This window comes from Canis lupus, chromosome 17, assembly GCF_003254725.2.
Source record: "Canis lupus dingo isolate Sandy chromosome 17, ASM325472v2, whole genome shotgun sequence".
NCBI classification, from domain to species: domain Eukaryota; kingdom Metazoa; phylum Chordata; class Mammalia; order Carnivora; family Canidae; genus Canis; species Canis lupus.
In genome coordinates this window covers 48,829,401-48,854,416 of record NC_064259.1, presented here as the reverse complement: position 1 = coordinate 48,854,416, position 25,016 = coordinate 48,829,401, and the positions used below count along the sequence as shown (strand labels likewise).

Below are 25,016 nucleotides of genomic sequence, written 5' to 3'. Positions count from 1 at the left end.
TTTTTTGTTTTCATTGTACTCCCCATCCGGCAGCTCTATGCTTGCAGAGTGGCAGCAGAGCATTTTTAAAGTTTTAAATAGAAAACACTAAAAGGGGACACTGGGTGGCTCAGTGGTTGAGTGTCTGCCTTCGGATCAGATCATGCCCGGGGGTCCTGGGATCGAACCCTGCATCGGGCTCCCCACGGGAGCCTACTTCTCCCTCTGCCTGTGTCTCTGCCTCTGTGTGTGTGTCTCTCATGAATAAAGAAAGAAAATCTTAAAAAAAAAAAAACACTAAAAGGAAAATTTCTACAATCATTAGTGACTAAGTATTGGGAACCTATGCTCTCAATCTTCCTCCATGTTGTTGTTTTTTGTATTTTCAAGATGATTATATATTTATAGATAATATATATAAAGAAATCATATATAAATTGCTGGCATTAAAAATAAAGTTTAAGGCATATACATATAAAACACATGTTGCATTCATGCAATAATGATAATTTAGAATAAGGGACTACAAGTACCCAAGCTGTAAAACAAAATATTTATGAGACAATCAGGGAACTCTGAACACTGGATATTTGATTAATTAAAAATTTTTAGGTGCGATACTGGTATTATAGTTTAAAAGCACTATCTTTTAGAGATACTAAAATACTTTGAAATGAAATGATGAAAAAAAAAAAAAGAAATGAAATGATGATGCCTGGGATCTGCTTCAAAATAATCTGGAGGGAAAGGAGAGCAAAGGGGTAGAGGAAATCAGGTAAGTCATGAAATGGTAAATATAGGCAAATGAAGATTCATTACACCCTACTCTCTTCTTTTGAATGTTGAAATTTCCCAGGATAAAAAGTAACAAAACACAGGATGACAGATATATATTTACTCTGATACTGGTTATTTGAGCAAGAGGAGTCCAGGCCTCACTCCCAAACTCCCCAGGCTTCTGGAGAGGAATGGAGGTCAAACATCCCAGGCCGCCCCTCTGAGTGCCTCAGCTATAGTGGCCATGTGTCCCTGGGAGCAGCCATGCCTATTTCAGCTGGCACACATGGTAGAGATGAAAGAAACCAGGGCGAACATGGTTCTCAACATACACAGAGCAGAGGAGCATAACAGCACAGGGAGGCAGGAGGAGCCCTCACCTTCAAATCCATGTTCCCCAGGTGCCCTGGGCCCATTGGACAGGGGTCAAGGTATTCCAACCTGCAAAGCTTCCTGGACTGAGCACCTTGAGCTGTTGCGCACACGTGCTTATGCTTGTTTCACTTGCAGCCCCAAGGCTGGGGAGGACACAATTGTTTCCCAGGATTAGCCAGCAGAGACTCAGTTCTCTGGCCTGCCTCCACTCCTGCTCCCCACTATGGGGTAACACAGGAAATGGGAACTAAGCAAGAAGATTCAGAATGCTACAAAGCTTGGACTCTCCCTCAGCCTTGGCCTGCTAGGAGGCAGAGGAAACAGTACCTGGATGATAGGAAGTCAGATGGTAACTGCCTACAAAAACAAGCTGAAAGCTGGAGCACCAAGGACTGCATCTCCTTTGGGACCCAAAATAGAATTATTTGCATCATAAACATACGTCTTGGGAATATGGCTGCTTGTGTGTTATTTCATTTATTCAGTATCAGCCTCTCCCAAGTACCCTTTCTGATTGAGTGCCTGTGTCAAGCATGTTAGCTCATTTACTCTTCCCCTGAAGATTACCTGTGAAAGGAATACCACCTGAGGAAGGTGCTATTGACCTGGGTACAAATACCAAAACTGAAGACCAGAGATTAAGCAACTTGCCCAAATTCACATAGCTTAAAGCAGAAGAAGCAGGATATGAGCCTTATTCTTACTTCACAAAGCTGCTGCCAAGTTGGGGAAGGTGCTGTTGACTCTGGCAATCTGCCCAAGAACCCCCAGAAGAGAGGGGTTACTAGCTGATAAGATTGGGACTGCTCATACCATGAGCATGCCAATTGCCAGCCAGTCTGCTTGGTTCTCATGTCACAACTGGCAATTGAGTGGATGGATCAAAGGAGGCTATTCCCATGCTATGCCCCATCCTTGGTAGAGTGCCTCACTAGGGCTCTCTCCCCTTATCACATCCAAGTTTCCAGAAACCTCTTGGACCTCATGTGCAGCTCCCACTGTCATCTGCAGGCAAGGCTGCTTGCATCAGCTGTCTGCCATCCACTGGCCACCCAGCTTCCATGATTGAACACTGGGACACAGTGCACACATGCTGCGCTCTCCCCTTTCTTGCCACCATGACCCAGTTTCTGCTCCTTCTATCCCACTGAGACTGCTCTGGTCAGCTCACAAGGCATTTGAGAATCAGGCATTTCTACAACACAGCCACATTGCCTCTGAGCTGTATTGAAGGCTGCTATCTCCCCTGAATCTCTCCTCCTCGGCCTGACACTTCCTCTGGAGGCCTCTGCTCCAACAGATGCTCCCTTGGGCTCTTTTACACTTAGTACTGCCCAGGGCTCTGGCCTCCCCACTGCCTGGACACTTTCCTCAGGTGACTTGTGGCCTCACCTGATTTCCAGGCCCTCAGTTGCTTGCTCTGCCTTGACCAAGTCCTGTAGGCCAGTACCCTTCTGTTTACTGTACTACTTCAGGCCTTGGGGCACTGCAGGGCATGGGATCTGGCTTTCCCAATAGCCAAGAAATAAATCCCAGCAAGTGAGGGAGGGCAAACCTGGAGCAACCAGAGACAGAAGACAGGAGGGAGAGCAGGGCAATCTGGTCTCTGTCCCTCCACCGACCCCAGTGTAACATTCCAGCTAGGTATGGTGTTCTGGTTTCCTATCCAGGGATGGCACACATAGGCAGGTGGCTAGCTGTGTCTTGGTGAAGCAGTGGGCAACTCATTAAAACCAACTTTGTTTCTCCTTTCCTGCCTAGTTTCCCTCCTTCCTTTCCCTCACTTGCCATGCTTTGGGACTGCAACTACCATAAAGCACTAGCACTTCAGCTTGGCCTCAGGTTCAGTGTTCTAAGTAACCTGAATTAAGACCGTACACCTCATCCAAATGTTAAATTTTAGTTGGAAGAACCATTTCAGGATTTAAAGCGAGGAATAACATGGCCCACTGCACATTCTGGAATGGTCCTTCTACTGTCAGTGGGAATTGGTTGACAAACACATGGAGGTAGGGTGGCTGAACCCAAGTCCTATCTCACCTAATTCCATAAATGAATTTAGGTGACAGGCCCCTGGTCTAGCCCTTTCCCTCTTGTTCACACTAACTTATTGCACGTGAATGTGAGGGGCACACCATTCTACTAGTCTCTACAGAGAGTCCCTCAAATTTGGCACAGCCAAAGCCTCTTCAGAATCCCTTCTCCTGCACTCCTGCTCTGAGCCAAAAGGCCCAAGTCCCACTCCCAACACCACACAGAAACCACTGAAGCAGAAGTTGCTTTAATCAAGGGGTGAAGTCCTCTATCAGGGGGACCTCACTGAACCTTTGGTGGTGGGTCTCAGCCTACCCCCCACATGCCCTGAGGCCCCCCAGGAAGGAGGGAGCAGCTGAACAGCAAATTCTGGAGGCCAAGGAATGGAAACAGGGGAACCCAAGTGAATGGGGCAGGGACAGGGCATGACAGGTGGAGGCAAAGCTGAACAGGGCAAGAACAGCTGTTCACACACAGCTCTACCATGGGGACTAGCTGACAGGGCTGTGCAGCAGGCAGAGTGGCACCAGCAGGGCTGAGGGTAGAAGTGGGTGGGATGAGCACTTAGGAGATGAGGCGACCATGAAGCTGGTGCAGCTGCTCCTGGGTCAGCACCAGCCGGTGTCGCTGTCCAAGGCCAGCTGCACACGAGAAGGTCACTTTGCCCATGTAGACAGTGTCATCTTGCTGCTCCTCCTTGGCCTGGGAGTTAGCAAGGGGAAGAAGTCCCCGGGTCAGAGGCTCACCTGAGCTGTGTGCCACTGACAGGGATCCTGCGCACTGAGACCAAGGCACCCCCTGTGAGACAGACTTTGGGGCCCGCAGACTATGGTGACCATGTATTCCAAACCAGAATTGGGGTACATAGTCTGACAAGGGAGTTTTGAGCCTCCCCTGGTGTCAAAGGTCATAGATGTTTAACTGCTAAAATACTGAAATTTCTGGAAACACGGACAGTACTCTTGAGTTGCTGACAAGTAAGACTTGGCCAGTTAACTCAGCATGTGCAGTTGTTGGACCTGAGACCCCAAAGGCCTCTTCATATCCTGGGGGAGAGGGGAAGGACCCACCAGAGGCTTCAATGCTGCCCATCCTCCTCCCCATGCTCCCTCTTACCCTAAGGAAAGCTGATGAGGGGAAGGTGGCAAAGTCGGTGGGGACTGTGGCTCCAGGGCGCTGAGATACAGTCTCCTTAAGGACCTCATCCTGGCAAGGAGTAGAACAAGGGTTCATTTAGCGGACCTCCACAAGCTAAGACCAGAATCTTTCTGGTTCCACAAGGACACTAAGATCAGGGGGAAACAGGAACCTGGTCCTGTCACCATACTTTTGCTGTCACCTCCAACCCCATCCATATCCCACATCCTTACTTTACAATTTTAGTATATGTGCTGCTGAAGTGAGCACACATCCTTACTTTAGATACTTACCCCTTAAAGCCCATCTCAGACTCTATGGCCTCTGGGAAGCCACCCCCAACCATTCTACCCCAACAGTGATCTCAGCACTGAAGAAGTTGTAACCGAACCCTACACTCTAAAGACAATCCTAGCTCCACCTATTTTGTTGGTGAGAATCGGTCTTCTGTTTGCACCAAGACAGTGAACTTCTGAAGCAGGAACCCTGCCTTGCCCTCCACCTCCTCCCCAGTGTGCTGTTTAGCACAGGGCTGGGGCCAGAGGAACTCTGGGAGTGTCTGTGGAAATGAATGTGCTAAGGGCTCCAGCAGGGAATGTTATGAAGCAAACTCTGTAGACTGACAAAGGGCAGGGACTGATCTAACCTTGAGCTTCTCGATGGTGTCGCTTAAGGACTTGAGCTGAGCCACTTGCTCCAGGAGTTGGGCCGATGGGCTCTTGGCAGCTGTGGAGAAGGAAGGCTAGTGAGGCCCACCAAGGCCAAGGCAGGCAGCTGTACTGGATTAAGGGTCAGGAGTGCAGATACTAGATCCTCTGGTGGGTGAATCAAGCAAACTAAACACCAAGGCCAGAAAGCAATGCTAGAAAGAGCCTCTACTATATGGCAGCTGCCTGGGTAAGGGTCACAGCCCTGGGCCAAAGGGAGGGGATACATTATTCATCTCAGGGGTTGGTGGGTCCATACCAGGGCTGGTACGAGTGATATCTACTACGTGGGTGTGTGTGCTCAGTTGATTCAAAGTCTCCAACAGTTGGCTGGTCTTACGATACAGCGCACCAGCTGCTAGCTCACTGTCAGGGCCTTCATGAGGTGAGGGGGAGAGCTTTGCCACATGCAGAGGTGGCAGGGCTGCTAAAGATGCCTTCATCTGGGCTCCCTGTGGGGGGGAAGAAGAGGAATGGTGGTAAGAGGTAACAGAAGGCCCCGCCATCTACCCTTAATGGGGCAGGTGGGCTCCACCTTCACCCCACTCCTTCTTATGACCCCCTCACCTTGAGGATGCTATTCTCATGCTGGAGCTGGGAGATGTGCAGCCTCATGGCAGAGATCTGCTGAAGCAGCAGTGGTGAGTCCTTCACCAGCCCAGGGCCTGGCACAGATCCTGGAGCTTGCCCAGGGGCACCTCCTGTGTGTACCAAAACAAATGTCATCAACCCCAGGTGGAGAGGGTGGAAGATAGGCCCCATCCTTGCTCATCCCCTTTCGTTAGCCACTCCCACCTCTGGTCCTGGTTGCTCCCAAGGGGTGAGTCTTAACCTGCTCCCCCAGACCCACCCCCCACAGCCCTGGTATGCCCTCGCCAGGGCGAGTCTCTACCTCGCTGCTGTTCTTCTGTGCTCGGGATAGCCCATGGGGGAGCAGGAAAAGAGGAGAGAGGAGTTAGACAATTTGGGTGTCAAGGTGCCACACCAGAGGAAACCTGGACATGACCTACAGGAAAACCCTTTCAAATCATTGCTTCCCCTCTCTCTAACAAGCCCCTGCCCCCCTGCCCTTGTCCCCTGCACCTGGGGGAAGAGCATATATGAGTGAAAGAAAGATAAGGAAGGGTAACGAGGCCATGAGACTGGGCGAAGTGCAAGGAAGAGTGGCTGGCAGCAGGGGTGTGCACTGGAAGAAGCATTCGGGGCAGGAGGCGTTCCTGCTCCCCGACTCACACTCCATCTCCAAGAAAGAAAGGCCAAAGGAATGCTCCTGAGACCCCGAGACATCTACACCCTTAGTGTTCTGCAATAGCAAATCTGAAGCTGGACGTTCAGCCTGTTCCTCAGGCTCCCCATCATTCTGAGGCAAAAGATGCTCTTTTTTGGTGCAAGATTTTGTGAATCAGAACCAGTATCCTCCCCAAGGAACAGGAGCCAGCTGGACCACAGGAGTCCAAAGCCAACAAGGTACTTGGTCACCTCCCAAGATTAAGAGGCACCAGTAAGGGGGGCTCTGATGAGAATAAGATCCTAGGTAAGGCCAACTGACAAGATGGGCATAGCAGGGGAACTCTAGAGATCCTGAAGGCTTCAGGGCAAGAAGTCTGTCTTCTTGGGATCCCTGGGTGGCGCAGCGGTTTGGCGCCTGCCTTTGGCCCAGGGCGTGATCCTGGAGACCCGGGATCGAATCCCACGTCGGGCTCCCGGTGCATGGAGCCTGCTTCTCCCTCTGCCTCTCTCTCTCTCTCTCTCTGTGTGTGTGTGTGACTATCATAAATAAATAAAAATTAAAAAAAAAAAAGAAGTCTGTCTTCTAGACCTAAGAAAGAAACTAGAAGACTATAGAGCAGACAAGAACTAACATGGCAGTAGCCACCTCCTTGGTCCAGGAAAACTGGGAAGACTGGGCCTCAGAACCAGAAAAACTCCAGAAAGGGAGCCCTGACCACACTAGAGACCAAGCAGAGGCGAGAACGCAAGCCCCAAGTGGAACTGGGAGAATTCAACAATGGGAGAGACAACCACGCCAGATGGTAAAGCCACATGAACTCAACAGGGAGAAATACAAAGTACAAGCAGAACAGCAATCAAGAGCAGGCATCAGGCATGGCTGGACACAGCAGCTTAGCCCAAGCTGCTGCAGGCTGATGACCCTCTGGGATAGAGGGATGGGACAGGAAGGCCAGACTGCAGACCCAAAAGGGACATCTACTAGAGTCTGTCATAATTCTGAACTCCATTGACAAGTTCGTAATGCCCCATCTTGATCAGGGGGACTCTGCGCATATCTTCAAAAGTAAAAACTTGGTGAAAAGCTGCCATAGAGTGAAACTGTGCAAATATATTCCTGGCTGAACATCTACTAAGAGGGGGGCAGAAGTCCAACAGGGGCCAAGGACAGGAGGGAAGCCTTGTCCCACAGCACTCACCACCAGCAATGCCAGAGACCAGGGTAGCGATCCCCGAGGGAGGGGGCCCCCGGAGCCCCTCTATCGTGCGCTTTGACTGGCTGTTCAGCCGCTGCTTCAGCTCTGCCTTCTCTGCCTCTAGCTGGTCAATGTCAGCCTGGAGTGCATCCATCGTCTCCTCAAACTCTCTGCGGAAGAGAATCTGGGCTGAGCAGTGTTCCTTCCCTAGGGCCCCACTCCACTTCTCATCCTGACAGGTCCTTGGAGTGGCCCTGCTTGGTGAGGAGCCAGGAGCAGCACATGCTCTGGCTGGGGTGACACAATGGGGCTGGCAGTCAGGAAGGAAAACGGTATCTGTTCCCCTGGGGAGAGTGTAGGGGGAGGGGTTAGGAGGGAGAGCAGCTGGCAGGAAGGAGGGGTGGAATAAGCAGGGGCCCAGCGAAGGTGCCTGACTTCTCCTTCTTCCGCAGCAGTGCCTGGGTCTCCTCCAGCCGAGTCTGGACTTTCTCGATGCGCTCGTCTGCATCCTTGGCAGCACTGTCCAGCTTTTTCTCCAGGAGGCTTAGTCGCACATTGGCCTCACTCAGCTCCTCCCCCTGGACAAGGACAGAGAGTGTCTAGTTCCCTCATATCCTCTCAAGGGCCCCAGGGACACAGGACAGCTCAGATGCTAGAAAGCTCCCACAGGCCCATGAGTGCTCCCCTCACTGATCACAGGTGCCACATTTCTCCTCAACCCCCGACCAGTCTCAGTCCCAGGAGATCCCCAACACTCGACGCTGTCCTGTACGTCAGCAGTACTGCCTATTCCCCCCACCCCAGATCCTGAGCCTACCCTACAGCCTCACCTTGATTTTCAGTGACTTCTTCAATTCTTTGATAACTGTCTCTCGATCTTCAAGCTTCAAGCCCAGGCCTTCAGCATCGGTGATCTCTGCACGAAGGGCTGCAGCCCTCAGCTCAACTGGGGGAGGCTAGGGGGTCAGGTGGGAGTAGAAAGCAGGGGTGGGGAGAGGAGGTCACCAATGTGTTCCTTCCAGAGAAAGCTAGGCATAGGGAAAGCCTTGCCTTCCAAGCAGGATGGTGCTCTCCAGATTCCCTTCTCCCACCTCCCAGCCCTTCCCAGCAACAGCTCTGTAAGTCCTGCTCTTCTGGGATCCCCAAGCCCCTCCAAAGACCTCCCTACCTACCTTGCTGGGGGGCCGCTCTGCATCATACTCTCCCTCCTGCATGGCTGTGGCCAATTTGTTCATGGTACTAATGAGGATGTTGCTTGACTGGCGCAGACACTCATAGGGGCTGCTGGAGGGGGTCCCATAGATCTGCAGGAACAAGGGCAGCAGTGAAAATCCCACATTGGCCACGTAACTCCACTGCCACCTCTGCCCAGCCGTCCAGGCCCACCTGCTCGCTTGCTTTGAAAGCCAACTCCTCTAGGGCAGCCACAGGCAGTCCCTCATTCTCTGCCAGCGGGGCAATGAGCTGGGCAGCAGCAGCTGCCACCTCCTGCAGCACGGCCACCACCCACGTCAGGTGTTTCCTGCAGTCGAGGAGTGTGTCCGACACCTATGCGACAGCCCAGAGTCAGGAGCCCACCCTGCGTCCAAGGCTACAGCTCCCAGTTACCTTAAAACTATTCTTGTTCCCTGACCAGATCCAGATCTCAACACTCTAGGCCCCTCCTGGTTCTACTCAGCTTCCTCTCCTTCCCCCTTTGCTGCCCTAAACCTGTGGTCCAAAGGCTAGTGCAGCTGGGATTCCAGGAGCATCTGTCCCTGGCATTCGCCTTCGGATCTTCTTGCAGAACTGGCGGATGTCACTGCACGATGTTTCCAAGTCCCGGAGCAGGAGGGCAATATCTGAAGCCTCCTGGCCACCCTACTCATGTAACAGGAAACAGGGAACAATACAGCATTGGGGCCAGAAATGAGGAGCTGGGGACTAATGCGGAAAAGGAGGTAAAAGAGATCTGGCTGTGCTCTCACCTGCAAGAAGGCACGCAGCCGCCCCACCTCCACGCTCATGCAGTCCAGGGCACTCTGAGTAAACTGTAAGCACAAATGCGCGTAGTTTTGAGCCCCCAGCGGGAGCCCTTCTGCCCCATCACCATTTCTAATAAGTCCCCACCTTCTGCCGACTGGCTTCCTTGGTCTGACCCCGTTCCAGTCTTATGTGACCCCATGAGGGCCAGATCTCTTGATCTGATGTCCTCCATTTCTGATCTCTCCAGGAGGCTCAACCACTGGCCCAGACAGCTCACCTTAATGTGGTCAGCCAGCTGCATGGTACTGTCTTCGGGCTGTTCGGCAAGATGGATACTATACAGATGCTGAGGAGAAATGACAAAGAGACAGCCTTTAGGCCTTGGAAAGATGGAGGATTCTTCCCAAACTGCATTTTAAGCCCCAGTCATCATAGGATTCCAGAAGTTTAAGGAGAATCTGAGACCCCAAGGAGCTGCATCCTCATGCAAGTTCCTTTAGGAGCGAGCCACACCTTAAGCAGCCAACCTAGGACATATAACCTCGGCCACTCTGGCAACAGCCCCAGCAGGAGAAACCTTCCCTCCCTGCTGCAAGCCTGAATTCTCGTCCCAGACCTGGTAGTACTTGATGGCCTTGGTGAGAGGCTCTACATTGACAGTCTCGTCCAGCTGATCCTTATGTAGCAGCTCAATGAGGAAATCCAAGGAGCGCTCATGGGCACTCATCTCAGGGTAGAGGCTGCCGACCTTCTTATACACGTCCACGTTGCACTGAGACAGGGCACTAGAGACCAGAGAAGGGTCCTCTGAGGCCAAGGCCTGCCAGGCAATCTCAATCTGTCCACTCTTGGCCCTGTGGCCCTAGAGCATGGGGCCAAGGGATCACTTACTGCTCATAGCGGTGGAGTGTGGCCTGCAACAGACTCAGTGAGTACACCAGCCCAGCAGCAAAGCTGAGCTGCTCCCCTGCAGCTCCTCGGAGCCCGGGCCGCTCTGAACAGTTTTCACTTAGTTCAAACTTCTCCTGGGCCTGCTTCCGGATCAGCTCTGCCTGTGGGAAGAAGCACCAGCACCCCTCTGGGGCTCAGAGCAGAGGATGGAGAACACAGACTCGGGAACACAGAGCACAAAACTGAGCAACTACGTGGCAGTGGCAGTGGGGAGGGGGGAGTGGCACATGGACACACATGGAGGAGGAAAGCAGCAACAGCTTAGATGGGCACAGAGTATCACCTAGGGAAAGGATAATGATGTGATTACTGGCAGTTGTGAGGATTTAGGATGTGGAGATAAAAGGGTAGTAAACCAGTGGAGCAAGCTCTTTCCTGCCTTAAAGCTACTGCTCCTCCTACTCTTTTACCTGAATTCTATCCTGCCAGTTATCCCCCACTAGCTCCTAATCATCTTCTAGGTCTCAGTTCAAATGTTATTCCTTCAGTGCTACTCTTCCATCTAAATCAGAACCTCCATAGTGCTGTCTCTGAGAAGCCACCTCCCCTTCACAACCCACCATCTGTAATACACATCCATCTCCAACTCTGTTGACTATATTCCTCCACTGCATCATAAACTTTGCGAGCAAGGATGCTGACTGTTCTCACGCAGCATCCTCCAGGCCTGGTACACAGCAAGTTCAACAGATTCCTGTTGAACATGTGATTAGATTGATGGCCATACCTTGCAAATAAGACGAGGCATGAGCAGCAGCACCAGAACGCAGTCATGGTCCCCACCTGGCCGAAGGAAGCTATCGGGCATGAAGGCTGTCAGCAGGGACATGTGCCGGTTGGCCTGGGCCACCTCCATCTGCCTCAATTCCATCTCAATTGCCTGTGAGATGGACACGTAGGTGGGCTCTCAGCCAGGCGGGAGAGCACCTCAGAACTATCATGCCTTGTTCTACCAGGTCCCTTGCTTCTGGGATAAGCCTAGGCCAGGAGTCTTCCAGACCACCATGCAAAGCATCCCCTCCTCCAGCAACCTGAAGTCCAGAACCCCATGCCAGATCAGCCTACAGCCACACCCAGGCTGGGTGCCCCAACACTCCCCACTCTCTGGCCTATCCACTTTTCTGACCTTGGCATGAGCTTTAGTCTCAGCAAACTTGATTTTGAAGTCAAAAGTCTCTGGGGGTGGCTGCTGCTGCCTCTCCACAGACGCTTCTTGCTGGTTTGTCAGTTCCCGATTCACATCCTGTGAGCAAAGACAAACAATGAGGCACAGCTGGGTCATGAGGGAGCCCTCAGTTATCATGACTGGACAGCAGGGGGCACAATGGTACCTGAAGGTGGGCGGTCAGCTGGCGGTACTTCTTAATAGTTTGCTGATAATCTGCGACTGTCTCCTGGGCCGCCTCCACACGCTTCTGGGCCTCCCGGACCCGTGCGCCTGCCATGTCCAGCTGCTCCCGCAGCTCCAGTTCTGTCTCGCGTGCATTCTCCTGCAGCTCATCATTCATCTCATTCATCGCTTCCTGGGAGGCCACAAGGCAGTAGGGGCAAAGGAAAGGCAGTCAAGGTAGCAGGTCAGGTGGGGCCATTCATCACACACCCTGCTCAAGGGTTAGGGTTCATGTCGGTCCCTCTTTCAGCAAGTGGCTTCCAAATACCCTCCATCAGGGTGGGAAGTCAGGGGTCTATTCTCTTACCAAGTCCCCCACGGTCTCTCTCAACTCTCGCACTTTCTCTTCTAGATTCAGGTTCCGGTCTGTTAGCATCTCTACCATCTCCTCAGCACCCAGAGCAGCATCCACCTGTGTTACAGGGAGGGAAGAAGAAGGGCTACTCAAAGGTACCTAGAAAGAGAAGACATCAACCTTGGAAGAGAGGTCCTCTGAGCCAGGGCTACACTCCCCAGACCTGCTCCTTGAGCTCATCGATGGTGCTCTCTGCCTGGCTCAGCTCCTCCTGCAGACGCTCCCGCTGCTGCCTCACAACCTCCAGCTCTTGGTTCTTCTTTTCCATAAGTTTCTGGAGTTTCACATGCTCCTGCTTCTCTGAGGAAGATAGATCCCGCATCCTGGGGGAGAAGAGAGGAAGTGTCCAAGTCACTGGCGATGGGTGCTTTAATACATCTAGACACAGGAGAGTGAGCCTCAGAGCCAAGCAGGGAGGGGACCCTACCTCACCAGGGCATCCTTCAGGCGAGCATTCTGTTCCTCAAGCTGCTTGAGCTGGTAACTGGATGCTGCCCCGTCTGAGCCTGGGGAAGACCATAAACACTCAGACATGGTTCCAATCCCACCATGTGGCCCCCAGCAGCTCCTGGCCCCTTACCCTTCTCCTCAATCTCAGCCTTGAGGATCTCTAAGTCAGTGGTGAGCTCATCCACACGTTCCTTCAACGCCTCCACCTCCTGCTGCAGGGACTCAGCCCGCTCTTCAGCCATCTCCTTGTCCAGAGTGGCCATCTCGATGGCATCAGCAGTGTCAGCCATCTCCTCCATGTAGCGTTCTTTTGCCTCTAGTGCCTCCTTGGCTTCCTGAAGAGGGGTGGAGGTTGGTGGGAGTGCAAGCAGAGAGGTGCCTCATACACTCCTTCTCACAGAATGTCCCAAGCCCCAGCCTCTGGTGTCTGGTGTGCTGACTTGGGTCCCAAGCTCCCCTCTCCACCCCAAGTCCCACCTTCCGCGCCTCTTTGAGGCGCCGCTGCAGGTCCGCCTGCTGTTCTTGCATTTTGCTCTTCCATTCCTGCACCTGCTCCAGCTGGATCTTATGTTTCTCCAGCTCTTTTAGCTTCGCCTTGTCTTCTGCCCGTTTCAAGCGCAGGGTCTCCAGTTTCTCCTCTAGGTCCCGCACCTGGGCTCTCAGCCCCTCCTCCTCCTGCAAAGGACAGACCCCTGGATAGGTACACAGCCTCCCCCCTCCTCCCCACCAAGGCTGAGCCTGAGTGCACGGACAGGAATGTATGCAAACATCATTCCAGCCCCAGGGTCAAAAGCAAGAGGCATACAAACATCTGAGAAAGGACCAGTACATAAGGGGAAAATGTGGTAGAAGGGCAGAAAAGGGTAGCTCAGTAAAAGGCAGAACCATATGCTATTCCCCACCCTTTGGATCCAAGTTCTGAGTCTCCTCCAACCCTGGAAAATTTTTAAGATCCTGCCTGGGGTCACAGCTCTGCCACCTACCCTCTGCCACCCCTCTTGGATCTCCTTCACTCCAACCCTAGTCCTTACCTTGGAGGGAGAAGGCAGTGGGGGTGCTGCTCCAGGAGAGGTGAGAGCTGGTGTGGGGATGATAGGTGCTGCCAGTGGAGTCTGAGCCGGGGTGCTGGGCTCACTGCTGCTCAGCTCACCTGCTGATGCTGAGCCAGAGGGGCCCAAGGAGCTACTGGCCCCAGGCACCCCAGTACTGGCTGGGCGGGTGGGCTATTCCGAGGATAAGCAGGCCAGAAAAAGAATAGGGATGTTGAGAAAGAATATGAGAATAGGCCAAGGGAAGGAGACAGAGAAGGAAAAGGGCAGTGAGAAAGTTATCAAAGTACAGTGAGAACAAAAAAGCAGAGTAAAGGGGAGAGAGAAAATGACACAATCACAGATAGTGACAAAGGAGAGGGGAGGCAGGAGGCGGGTAGAGAAGAGAGGGAGGAAGTGATAGAAGGAGACATAAGATTATAATGCTTCTCCCTTGGCATTGACCCCACATTCCTCCCAGCTCTGGCACTATCCCCCCAGAGCAGAATCTCTTACTCCCCAGACCTCCTCTTGGTGACCCAGTTGTGATCATTCTAGCAATTTCTTGATATTCCCAGTCCTATCATTGTTCTGGGCCTGTACCCTCCTCCCCCAGGAGGAAAAAGTGCCTCAGTGTCATTCCCAAAGCAAAAGAACAAACTGGAGTTTGTTCTCTAACTTTCATGTTCCCAGGGAAGGCTGGGCTACAAGTGTGGGTGCCAAGCGCTGTATCGCACTCCTTGGGAGTTGAACTGATTCTCCCTCCCTTGGTCTGCTTTAAGGGACCCTTCAGGTCAAGGAGATAGAGTAAAAGTTGTATTCCTAGGCTCCTCCTTGAAACATGGTCAGCACAACCAACCTTCTGTCATCTCCCTCCCCCAAGACAAAGGGTCTCTAACCAGGCAACATTTACCCAGGCCCCCATGGGGCTGGAGCACAGGAGCTCCTGAAGCCCCAGAGCTTGGAGTAGTACCAAGCCCTGAAGCTCTCCTCATGGGCTGACACTCAGATATCACATGCTACCCACAGATACCCCCAAGTCCGTATGCCCTGACATTGACACTGCCAAGTTCTTCTTCACCTTTCTTCCAACTTCCACCCCCACTCTCACATCAAAAAACTAGTCAAAATGCCCTTCTTCAAGAAAGCCAGCCCTGATTAACCATAACCACTCTCATTTCTCTTCTGCACTCAGGCTACTGGCCCAGACAACCTCCTAAGGGCCAGAAGTCATTTTCCCAGGCCTGTCACTACCCTCAGTCCCCTCACTCCTCTGAAAAAGAGAACCCAGGATGCACTGTGACCAACTTTAACTTACTCATACACATGCCCACACGCATGCACATGCCTGAAATGTGTGTCTACACACAGCAGTGGCTTGTACAAAGGCCTTTTTTTTTTTTTTCTCACCTTGGGCCGCCGAGTTGTGGTCTGGACAGGCAACAGGAGCCAGAGGAGAAGTAGTCAGGAAAGAAAGGATAATGGCAGAAAGACAGACAGCAGAAGGGACAGCAATGAGAGCAGAAGAAGTACCAGGAATGGGGCTACAGTCAGCTGCCCCCCCCCCCAATCCCATTCCCACCCCATCCCCTTTCCCTCCCATGAATCACCTTGTTTCTACTCCAGGAGCTCAGAACTCCTATTTCCCATCGGTTCCTTGTCCGATTTATGCCCAACCCTTGCAGACCTCCCCTCTTCAAACACCCTGGAAATCCCAGAAATCCCCATCTCCTAGGTTGAACCACAGGAGACCAAAGGCAGCAGCTGGTGGAGGTCCCCAGAGACAGGTCCCTCTAGCGCTCCAGCCCAGAGCCAAAGGCTCCGCCCACCCACCACTCCCAAGGACTTCCCCAGGTCAGCCCCCTCCTTCAAGTGCCAGACTCCACACAAGACCCCCAAGAAATACCATGTGACCAGAATGATGCTAGAAGCCCAGAAGTGAGTGATATGACCCCAGCAGAGGGGATCGGGCCCCCCAAGCAAAACAGTACTGCCATCCTCCCTACCCTACCCCCTTCCCCAGAACCAGATCCTGCAGCAGTTCTCATCCCTAGGGCAGAGGGCTCAGGTGTCAGGACCATGAATACTGCATTAACCAGAAGGCCAGAGCTCAGCAAAGTAACCCCACCCAGCAAAGTAACCCCACCCAGCTGCAAGAAAGGACATGGGGGTGGGCAGAAGCACAGAGAAACTAGTGCCCTAACTCAAATAGATGATTAATCCCAAGTTCCAAATTACGTTTCTGCTATCCAGTATCTTACAACTCTGAAAAAAACAGATTTGGGTTGGACCCTACTTCTAGGAGTCTAAGGAGACCAACCCCCACCCCTCCTACCCTGAGCTGAGCCTCTATAGCTGTGGGTCAAAAACTATTCTAGGGTCCCCCATCCCACTCTGGAAAAGCCCCTTAATACAAACCGTGGTGAAGAAGTGATGCAGGGAGTAAACCAAGAGGCATCCTAGCAAAGGGTAAGGGTGAGGTAGGCCTAGTAGAGGCATGAAGACACTGGGACCTGCTTTCCCCCATCCTCTCACAGGAAACTCCCGGAGTCAGTTTGCAGCAAAAGCTGCCTGAAGCCCAAGACGGTGGGGCCACTGGGTACAAGGCTCAGAACATATACTCAGTCAGAGCCCAGAGCAGGGAGCAAATGCCCAGGGTGTGGGGCATGACAGTGACACACACCTCTCCCTGCCCCCTACCTTCATCTCCACCCTCCTCCCCCAACCAGGTAGACAGATGAAGTCAATCAGCCCCCACCCCCACCCCAGCAGCCTGCTGCCACCATCGCCCTGGCAACCCGGCAGCAGGACCAGAGCAAGCAAGAGTACCTTTCGGGCTGTCGGTGCCTGTCTCATCATTGCAGAAAATCAAAGAAAGCCAGGAGAGGAAAGAAGGAGGGACAGAGGAGGATGGACAAACACACAGAGGATGGACAGACGAAGGGAGGGAGGGAAAGAGACCGAACAGAGGGAAAGGCGGCGGAGACAGGAGATTAGTGCATCAAATCCCAACAACGCAGCCTCAGCTTCCCGGTCGGCAGGCTTCCCGCCCGCAAATGGCTGCAGCTCAGACGCAGAAGGCCCTGCAGGTGCGCAGTGGGACAGCCAGGCTCCGGCAGGCACCGGAGAGGCGCCCGGCCCAGTTCACCAGCTAAGGCTGATGGCAGCCTCAGTGGCCGCAGCACCAGCTCCACCTGACGTCATGCACCCACCCTCCTCTGATCCTTGGGGGTGGAGCCACTGCTCCTCGGTCACCTAGCAACTGCCAGGCTCTGCTGGCTCCTCCTCCTCCACATGACTGGACAAAGTCCTACGCAGAACCCGCCCTGCTTCTTCCTCTATAGAACAGGTCTGACTCCTCCCTTCCCTTCCATCCCTTCGCCCACCATCCCCAAGGGTCTGCTCCTAGAAACTGGGCTGGGGCCACCCCAGAAATGGTACTCTCTGGGTCCAGGGCATGACTGGGCAGGGCCATGGAGCCACACTGCTCCAGCCTCTCATACATCCCCTCTGCCACAGCCCCATCAACTCCACTTGTCTCTTATATAGAGGGACAACGCCCTTACAGCTGGTCTCTATCAGGCGCACACACACACACACACACACACACACACACACACACACTCAGAACACACTTCCTGTGACACCATCCGCTCTGAGGGGCACACAAAGAAACCCTGGGAAACATTCAGCAGCAGCTCTAATGACAGTGTTTGGCTCCTCTCCCAAACCTCCCCTGGTTGCAGGCAGGTTAAAGCCTGTCTCTAAAGACCTTCCAGAAGAGACTGGGCACCCTGCAGGGACATCTGGGTTCTCTTCTGCCCGGCCCCCGTCAAAGTTCCTTCTTTTTTGTTGTTCTGGTTTTAGCTCCCTGTTCCCCCACAGGGTGAGTTCAGGGCCCTGGGCTGCTGTGAGAGAACCACTAGGAGAGGAAGACCTGGCTGGGGATTTGACTACTTGACTGGCACTTTGCACCAGGAGCAAAGGAGGCCCTGTATCCCAACCCAGGCCGCCTGGGCGGGGCTTTGCCACATCTCCCCAGGCAGTTGCCAAAACCCCAGCATTTGGACGTAACTCAGGCCCAACTCAAGGTCAGGTCAGCCTGTGGCAGGAACTCCTCCATGGAGATCAGACTGCAGGTCCATGCTCTTCTCTATTCAGGGGCCTGAGGCAAGATGGGTGCCCCAACCAGGAGACAATAATCGAGGAAAGAAACCAAGTTTCTATACCCTTGTAATGGGTTCAGCATCCCTTCAAGCATTGTTTTCCTTCTTTGATTCCCACTCCCACCCCAGCCAGGACCTCAAAGCAAGTACCAGAATGTGGTCTCTTCCATGACAAGACTCCAAAGTGAGGACCCAACAACCAGATGTTTTCCTCTGCCCACCCACTGCCCCAATCCAGTAGCTTTCCATGCAGGTCAGAAGGGCCTGAGACAACCAGCCACAAGGAAATCACAGAACCACACAGACGGCACAGTACATACAGGTCAGACACTCACATGCAGGTCAGAGATAGCTTGGGCACAGGCCCAAGGCAGGGGCTGGTGTGAGGAAGTGGTCATGGCAGTGACTTAAGAGTTTAAGAGTCTGGGGGTGGCACAGTTGAGCCCCACTCCATGATGGCTGATGGAAGGCTGCAAAGGGTGGGAGGTGGGCCTCGAGCACAACACCAGAGGCAGGAAGAGGCAGGTGGAAAGACTGATGGAGCAGAGTGAGAGTGGGTATCCATGGCAGCGCCCGCCCAGAGTCAGGCACACAGATTCTCAGGCTTTCCAACTCAGGACTGTTGTTCCCATGCTCCGCTCCCTGGCCTCCTGCCTCCCACCCAATCTTCTCATTTGGCATTTTCTCCACTCTCAACCTCCCAGTGTTTCCTCCCACCGCCCTCAAAACTCAGACTGAAAACTCAATATAACTCAGCAAGTGCCCAACTCCATGCTGCTGCTTTACATTTATAGTCAAGGGTTTGGAGTCTGTGACTCCGAATCCTAAGGTAGCAGGGAGGGGGACAAGGAGGTGTAGGGGTAATCTCTAATGAGTGCCACCTGAGCCTGGACACTGAGCCTGATGTCCCTGCATCCCTCAAAGGAACCCTGAAAGCCAAGGCCACCATTTCCTCTGGCCATCCCAGCCCCAAGGTCACACAAACATGCATGCAGCAGCCCAAGGACATGCAGGACAGCTGGGGAGGGGCTCATAGCCCTCACCCACCCAGGCACAAATAGTAAACACACCACCTTCTTAGGCTTCAGTCCCCGCTGCATGAGGAGTAGGAAAGGGCAGAGTTAGAGAACAGACACCACAGTGTGTTAGCTGGCCAGACATCCTGAGTGGAGGTGTTAAGACCAACCCAGGCACACACAGGTAAAGAGGTGAGTCAGGTCACTGCCAACTCCTGGGTAAGTGAGACGAAGGGTCCCTCAAGGACCAGCTTCCAGGATGTCCCCACCCTGGCCCAGAGAAGCTGGCAAATCTGAATCCACACCTCCCTCATCCTGCGCACAGCAATAGAGATTTAGACAGGCCCTCTGCATACAGCCTAAAACAGGCCACAGCAGGCCTGGCTCCTTACCATTCATTTGTGAACAAGAGAGCTCCTTCTTCTTCTAGCTCTCACCTTACCCCTACCCTCTGACCTTTTAGGTCCCGGTACCCTTGGGTACCAAAAGGTAGGAAGTTAGCAACAATACTACTAGGATCAGACCTGTCTTTCCTATCACCCCTAGCATCAGCCCAATTTGACCCTAAACTTCTAGGTCCTAACAGTTCTTCCTGCTACTGCCTTTACCCCTAAAGCAGCAACTCATACCCAGGAAGCTTCCTTCTCAGGGAGGCTGGAGACTGGAAGGCTAACTCCATTTACTCACCTACTATTTCCACCTACCTAGCACTGATCTCCCTCTTTTTTCTCCTTCCCCTTTCTCTCTCTTACTCCCCACTCCCACCCCCAACCACTCACCAGTTTGCTGGTCTTTGCAGTTGAGTCCGTTCCCTCTGCAGAAAGCAAGCAGAAACAAGGAGTGTGTTTGTATAGAGGGGTGGGGGCAAAGGCCACGATGGTGGGGTAGAAGAGATGTGACAAGGGAATATGGCAGTGATGGAAAAATCTCAAGAACCACTGTGGCCCTGTATTCTGGGGAGAAGTCCTAGGGACTCCTGGATATGGGAAGGCAACTTAACTGGGTGGCTGTTACCTCTTTTAAGGACCTTTGAGGCAGAAGAATCGGGTGTCTCTGGGGAAGTAGTATCTGCTCCATCTTCAAATACCTGGATCTGAGGCCAAAGAACAGACTCAGTATAGCCAGATCAAGGATGGCTATAACATGGGCTTCTCCCCATGCCCCAAGCAAGCCTGGTGTACAGGGCAGCTTCCATAAGGATGATCTCCAATCTTTCCTCCCCCCAGCCCCCGCCCCCGGTATCTCCCACTCTCTCAACCAGAGACGTATACTCATGCCCAAAAAAGGGAGCCCCACAAAAAAGCTGCACAAGCAACAGAGCATGTGTACATGCACACACTCAGAGCAGTGTGTGTGTACCTGGGATTGGCGCACAAAGATGCCATGCCCTTCATCACAAGTGAAGTACTTCCTGCCTTGGACAGTTCCATCATTCTTGCCCTTTGCTTCATCCAGGATCACACCGACCCATTTGCCAGTGGCAAAGAGTGTGGCTCCAACATAGGCCACAGTGCCTCGGTGGCCTTTTCCAATCACCTCCACACGGGAGCCCACTCGCAAAGGCCGAGCGCTCGTCTCTGAGCTCATTCTGCTGCCACTGGGTGTCTGAAAGAAAGACACGTGCAAACATACGCAGTTAAAGGCCTCAGGTCAAGGGTGTCATCCTCACGCACCAAAGGCCCCAGCCAGCATCCTGGACTGAAAAAGGATAAGAAGTCACTTCCCTGAACCCCTTTTTCAGGGTAAAGTGGACCCCCAAATTCCCTTTTGAAAAATACCAGTGATATGTTCTAAGACTTTTCTGAACTCCTCTGGAATCTGCTAGAATTTTTTAAGAGTTTATATTTAAATTTTATAATAAATCAGAATTCAATGATAGACCTGTGAATGTCACCACATGGCTTCTTCCTCTGGAGCACTGCTCCTAAGGAGGGGAATGAAGCTCAAGGGAATAACTCAATTGAGACTAGGATCTTCAAAACCCAGTGCCTTGACTCAGGTGCCTAAGCTGAGAAGATAGGTGATTCATGGGTGACCCCATAGAATCTTATTCCACTCCCCACTGCTGTCTTCCCTGTGGTCAAATAGCTCTCTTAGGCTTCTCCCTTTCAAAGGCACACAATGGTGTCTCCTTCCAGACCTGACTGCCCCTACCTCATCCACACACCCACCATGACATTCTTAGATGCCTCTCTGCAGCCGGTTCAACCATATAATTCCCTTCTTCCTGGCCTGAGCCCTGTCCTATCAACTCTACCCCAAGCTCTGGAGATCCTTCCCCCACACTGTATTGCTATAAAAAGAAAAACAAAGGCCAGGTAAATCAGGTACCTCAGACCTGACCTGCACTATCCCCTAAACTCTGCCCAGTGGTCCAAATGGATGGCTTATCACCCCATGGATGGACAAGGCAAAGGAATAGACTAAACATTGTCCTTCAGAACTTCTCAGTTTCTGACACACCCGTGATGACAGGACACAACATGAAATTAGGTTTCCAAAGAGGGCCATGGTTTAGAAGAAAATCACACCTAAGCCATTTTTAGCGATAGCAGCAACATGAACCAAGGGATTTGCAGCAAACAGATGAATGAGGCATAAGAAAGTGACTTCCTGGTTTGAAAGATTCCACAGGGCTCCCTCTGATGCTCCCACTTGGCTTCAGAAATGAGCCCTGCCAGCCTGTCACTCCCAGAATCCTTTCCCCAAAGAGCTCATCTAGGAAGATAAAGATATAGCTCCCAGGGGCTCCAGGACCCCAAATTGTACCTGGACAGCAGGGTTGCTCTCATGGGTCTGATGATAAAAAGAACTGACAGTGATACCAGGGCTAGCCTCAAACTCAAGTGATTCCCTCAACCTCCCAACCCTAAGAAGCCTCTCTGAACCAGGTGGACACAATAGTGGGTACAGATTCGATCTCAACCACAAGAGAGAAAGCAAGTAACAAACAACAAAGCAGCTCTAAAGAAAGGCGTCACTGTAAGGCCATTCCAACCCACTAACCCCATTGAGAGTCCCCAGCATAGTCCAATCCCCTCAGGATCCTCTAGCCAGAGGTCCAATCAGAGTCAAAGGTCAGGCCTTCCCAGTCCCTACTGAGGGCCCAACTCTAGGAGGGAAAGCCTGTCCAGCCTAACACCATTACTCCCTGCTGCAAGTGGCCCCAGCCTAGCTCCAGCCTGTCTCCCCAGCCCCCACAGCAGTGTCCACAAGCACCCAGGCCTTCTCCAGCAGCCCTCCCAGGGCCATCCCAGATAAGGACCACTTACCCGGCTGTACATATGCCTCTTGCTCTGGGCCATGTTGCTCACCCGGCCTCTACCCCCTCCCCCAGCGGCAAAGACAGAGAGAAAAGGCAGAAACCTAGGCAGGAGGGTCAGGGCTCCAGGCCCTCATGGGCAGACACAGAAGCCGTCAGGCGCGGCCCTCCCCAGTCCATGGACCTCACTCGGTGGCCTACCGGGGTAGGGATGGGGGCAGAGATGGGGGCTGAGGAGCAAGTCCTCTCTGCTGCCCGATGATTCCTGAACCCAGAGACACCGAATCCTGCTTGCCAGCTGATGAGTCTCACTCTGCGCTAGTGCTGCTCTAGACTTGTCAGGAACCGTGTTAGCCTCTGGGTCCTAGTGCCCCCCTGCTTCACCTGGGCCAGACAAGCAAGGCAGGGGGGTACTCAGGGGCTCAGCCTATAGCACAGACCCTCAGCAGTCACCTCTAGAGTAAACTGTTACTACTGAGGGCTGGGAGCACAGCCCTGACTGATCCTCCTAGTCTGTACCCCTCAGCATCACTGCTGCTTCCCCTAACATTTCCCCCAGACAATGTGCCTCAGCAGGACCACAAGCATCAAGTGACACTTCAAAAAGATCAGTTACCTATCAGCCTCCAAGCAGCCAAAATAAGGGTCTCTTACTCCCCCTTTCTGGGGCTCTTCTTTCTCCCTCATCTTCCTAAACACTAGACTCAGGGCCCAAACCCATATAATTAGAGTCTGGATTTCAATTTCACACTGGGCCAGAGCAGCCAAGCCCTACCCACCATACAGCAAAGCAAGGGCAGGAATGGAAGTAACTTCATAGAGCAAAACAAGTCAAGTACCTCCCTTCCCCCCCACACTGGCAAAGGTTGCCAGATGCTTCCTTTCTCCCTTCTGGTTGTTAAAAGAGCCAGGCTCAAACCCCAAGGCTATCAGGTTCAACTGGATGACCAAGAGCAGGGAGGTCCAAAGGCCCCATATAGTACAAGGCCCAGTCCACCTCAACCACCTGCCCCTTACACTATGCTTCCTAGACATCTCCTCCACAGAAAAAAAAAACAAAAAAACAAACAAAAAAAAACCAAGATGGTTTATTTTCTGTATTTCACCAAATTTCTTTAACCACATATTAATTTTATAATTAAAAATACTTAAGGGACTGGGCAGCCCAGGTAGCTCAGCAGTTTAGCGCCGCCTTCAGCCCAGGGCCTGATCCTGGAGACCCCCCCGATTGAGTCCCACATTGGGCTCCCTGCATGGAGCCTGCTTCTCCCTCTGCCTGTGCCTCTGCCTCTCTCTCTCTCTCTCTCTCTCTCTCTCATGAATAAATAAAATCTTTAAAAAAAAGATTAAAAAAAATACTTAAGGGACACCTAGGTGGCTCAGCGGTTGGGTGTCTGCCTTTGGCCCAGGGAGTGATCCTGGAGACCCAAGAACGAGTCCCACATCGGGCTCCCTGCATGGAGCCTATTCTCCCTCTGCCTGTGTCTCTGCCCCTCTCTCTGTGTCTCTCATGAATAAGTAAATAAAATCTAAAAATAAATAAATAAGATTAAACATTCTAGTGAGTGGTCTCCAGAGGGCTATGTCATGATGCCACAGCATTCATTTACCAGTTTAACAGGGGCTAGGAGCCAACACACCAGGCACCCTGGCCCTAAGTACTCCACAAAGTTGGCCTGGGGTCTGACCCATATAGCTCTACTAGGTGCAGTGTGGATTTGGGAATACCAGTCTTATCTGCACTGGACTTATCGGCCAAACAAAATCTTCCTCCATTCTACCCTTCTAAGGCAGACCAGATAGCTCAACAGTACAATGATGGCCAACAGCCAGATAAATGGCCCCAAAACATCTCTCCACATCTTCAATCCTGGCCAGATCCCCTAGGGAACCATTTATCTGGTCCCCTGTGAGAATCTCCATGTCTACCCCCTCCCTTCCCTTTTCACATTTACCCAGGTAGGCAGGGCCATGCAGCTCCTTGCAGCCTGGACTCCGCATGTTCAAAGCACTTTACAGTCTACAGAGCACCTTGAAAAACATAATTTTATAGTACCATGGTTAAGCGTGCCGTTTCTAGACTCAGGCTATGTTCAATTCCTGACTTCACCACCTGGGAACTACGTAAACTTGGTCCAGTTACTTAACATCTCTGTGCTTCAATTTCCTTATCTGTCATTTGGGAACAAAGAACAGAGAGGTGTTGTAAGGATTAGCCAAGATAATTCATGTAAAACATTTAAGACATTGCCTGGTATTTAGTAAGTACTCAACAAAAGTCAGCTAATAACAATGCTGTTACCCTCATATTTGGATATCAAAGTAACCTCACAGACAGTCAGCTCAGGGACAGTGCTGACAAGGAAACTGAGGCTTAGAGAACTGAGTAACTTCCCTAAAGTTACACAGAAGGTGAGAAGTGGAGCCAAAACTGGAACCAAAGCCTGGCCAGAAACTCTCTGCACTTTCCACTAGTCTCACTGTTGACCACACATATCTCTAGGCTTCTTCCCAAGCTGTGCTCCTCCTCTAGACCACACTGTCTTCAGGGATTCAGGAGTATTCATATCTAAGAACCACTTCACAACTCCCCAGTCATACAGTTTTATATATTCACCTAAATTCTTGGAGGCTGTTCTCCTATAAAATGGGACTACCATCTGCTATCCCTCCATTAATGTTACTAGGCTAGAATAAGATAAAGCATATAAAAGTGCTTTGCAAAAAAATACAGAAGCTATAGAAGTGCAAAAAATTAGTTGACATGATTAAGAGATGACATATGTCTAAAAATAAAATATCTAAACAACAAGTGTTATAAGGAACTACAGAGGGGCACCTAGGTAGCTCAGTGGTTGAGCATCTGCTTTGGCTCAGGGTGTGATCCCAGGGTCCAGGTATCCAGTCCCAAATCAGGCTCCTCACAAGGAGCCTGCTTCTCCCTCTGTCTCCCTATGTCTCTGCCACCATGTCTCTCATGAATAAATAATCTTTAAAA

The 25,016-nt window shown here is 52.1% G+C and overlaps 1 protein-coding gene across 14 annotated transcripts in view; it reads right to left on the bottom strand.

Moving 5' to 3' along the window:
* Positions 1–3,396: 3,396 nt before the first annotated feature.
* Positions 3,397–25,016, bottom strand: part of DCTN1 (dynactin subunit 1) — a 30,973-nt gene continuing 9,353 nt past the window's right edge. For 2 of the 14 annotated variants that reach the window (XM_025453630.3, XM_049095378.1), the window contains exons 2-32: positions 20,116–20,361; positions 19,771–19,849; positions 19,536–19,570; positions 18,814–18,834; positions 16,404–16,421; positions 14,985–15,005; positions 13,578–13,769; positions 13,024–13,221; positions 12,677–12,881; positions 12,524–12,602; positions 12,260–12,419; positions 12,049–12,153; positions 11,683–11,874; positions 11,478–11,594; positions 11,079–11,231; positions 10,292–10,452; positions 10,017–10,185; positions 9,678–9,746; positions 9,403–9,465; positions 9,146–9,295; positions 8,822–8,983; positions 8,608–8,739; positions 8,266–8,391; positions 7,871–8,013; positions 7,439–7,605; positions 5,902–5,916; positions 5,577–5,710; positions 5,269–5,461; positions 4,949–5,028; positions 4,282–4,371; positions 3,397–3,867 (exon numbers count right to left, since the gene is read on the bottom strand). In XM_025453630.3, the coding sequence (XP_025309415.1) occupies positions 3,730–3,867; positions 4,282–4,371; positions 4,949–5,028; positions 5,269–5,461; positions 5,577–5,710; positions 5,902–5,916; positions 7,439–7,605; positions 7,871–8,013; positions 8,266–8,391; positions 8,608–8,739; positions 8,822–8,983; positions 9,146–9,295; positions 9,403–9,465; positions 9,678–9,746; positions 10,017–10,185; positions 10,292–10,452; positions 11,079–11,231; positions 11,478–11,594; positions 11,683–11,874; positions 12,049–12,153; positions 12,260–12,419; positions 12,524–12,602; positions 12,677–12,881; positions 13,024–13,221; positions 13,578–13,769; positions 14,985–15,005; positions 16,404–16,421; positions 18,814–18,834; positions 19,536–19,570; positions 19,771–19,849; positions 20,116–20,343 (3,795 nt within the window). In that variant the 5' untranslated portion in view covers positions 20,344–20,361 and the 3' untranslated portion in view covers positions 3,397–3,729. Of the gene's footprint in view, positions 3,868–4,281; positions 4,372–4,948; positions 5,029–5,268; positions 5,462–5,576; positions 5,711–5,901; positions 5,917–7,438; positions 7,606–7,870; positions 8,014–8,265; positions 8,392–8,607; positions 8,740–8,821; positions 8,984–9,145; positions 9,296–9,402; positions 9,466–9,677; positions 9,747–10,016; positions 10,186–10,291; positions 10,453–11,078; positions 11,232–11,477; positions 11,595–11,682; positions 11,875–12,048; positions 12,154–12,259; positions 12,420–12,523; positions 12,603–12,676; positions 12,882–13,023; positions 13,222–13,577; positions 13,770–14,984; positions 15,006–16,403; positions 16,758–18,813; positions 18,835–19,535; positions 19,571–19,770; positions 19,850–20,115; positions 20,362–22,028; positions 22,345–25,016 lie in introns of those variants that run through there. The other 12 variants (XM_025453625.2, XM_049095377.1, XM_025453627.2 and 9 more) reach the window with 12 other exon arrangements.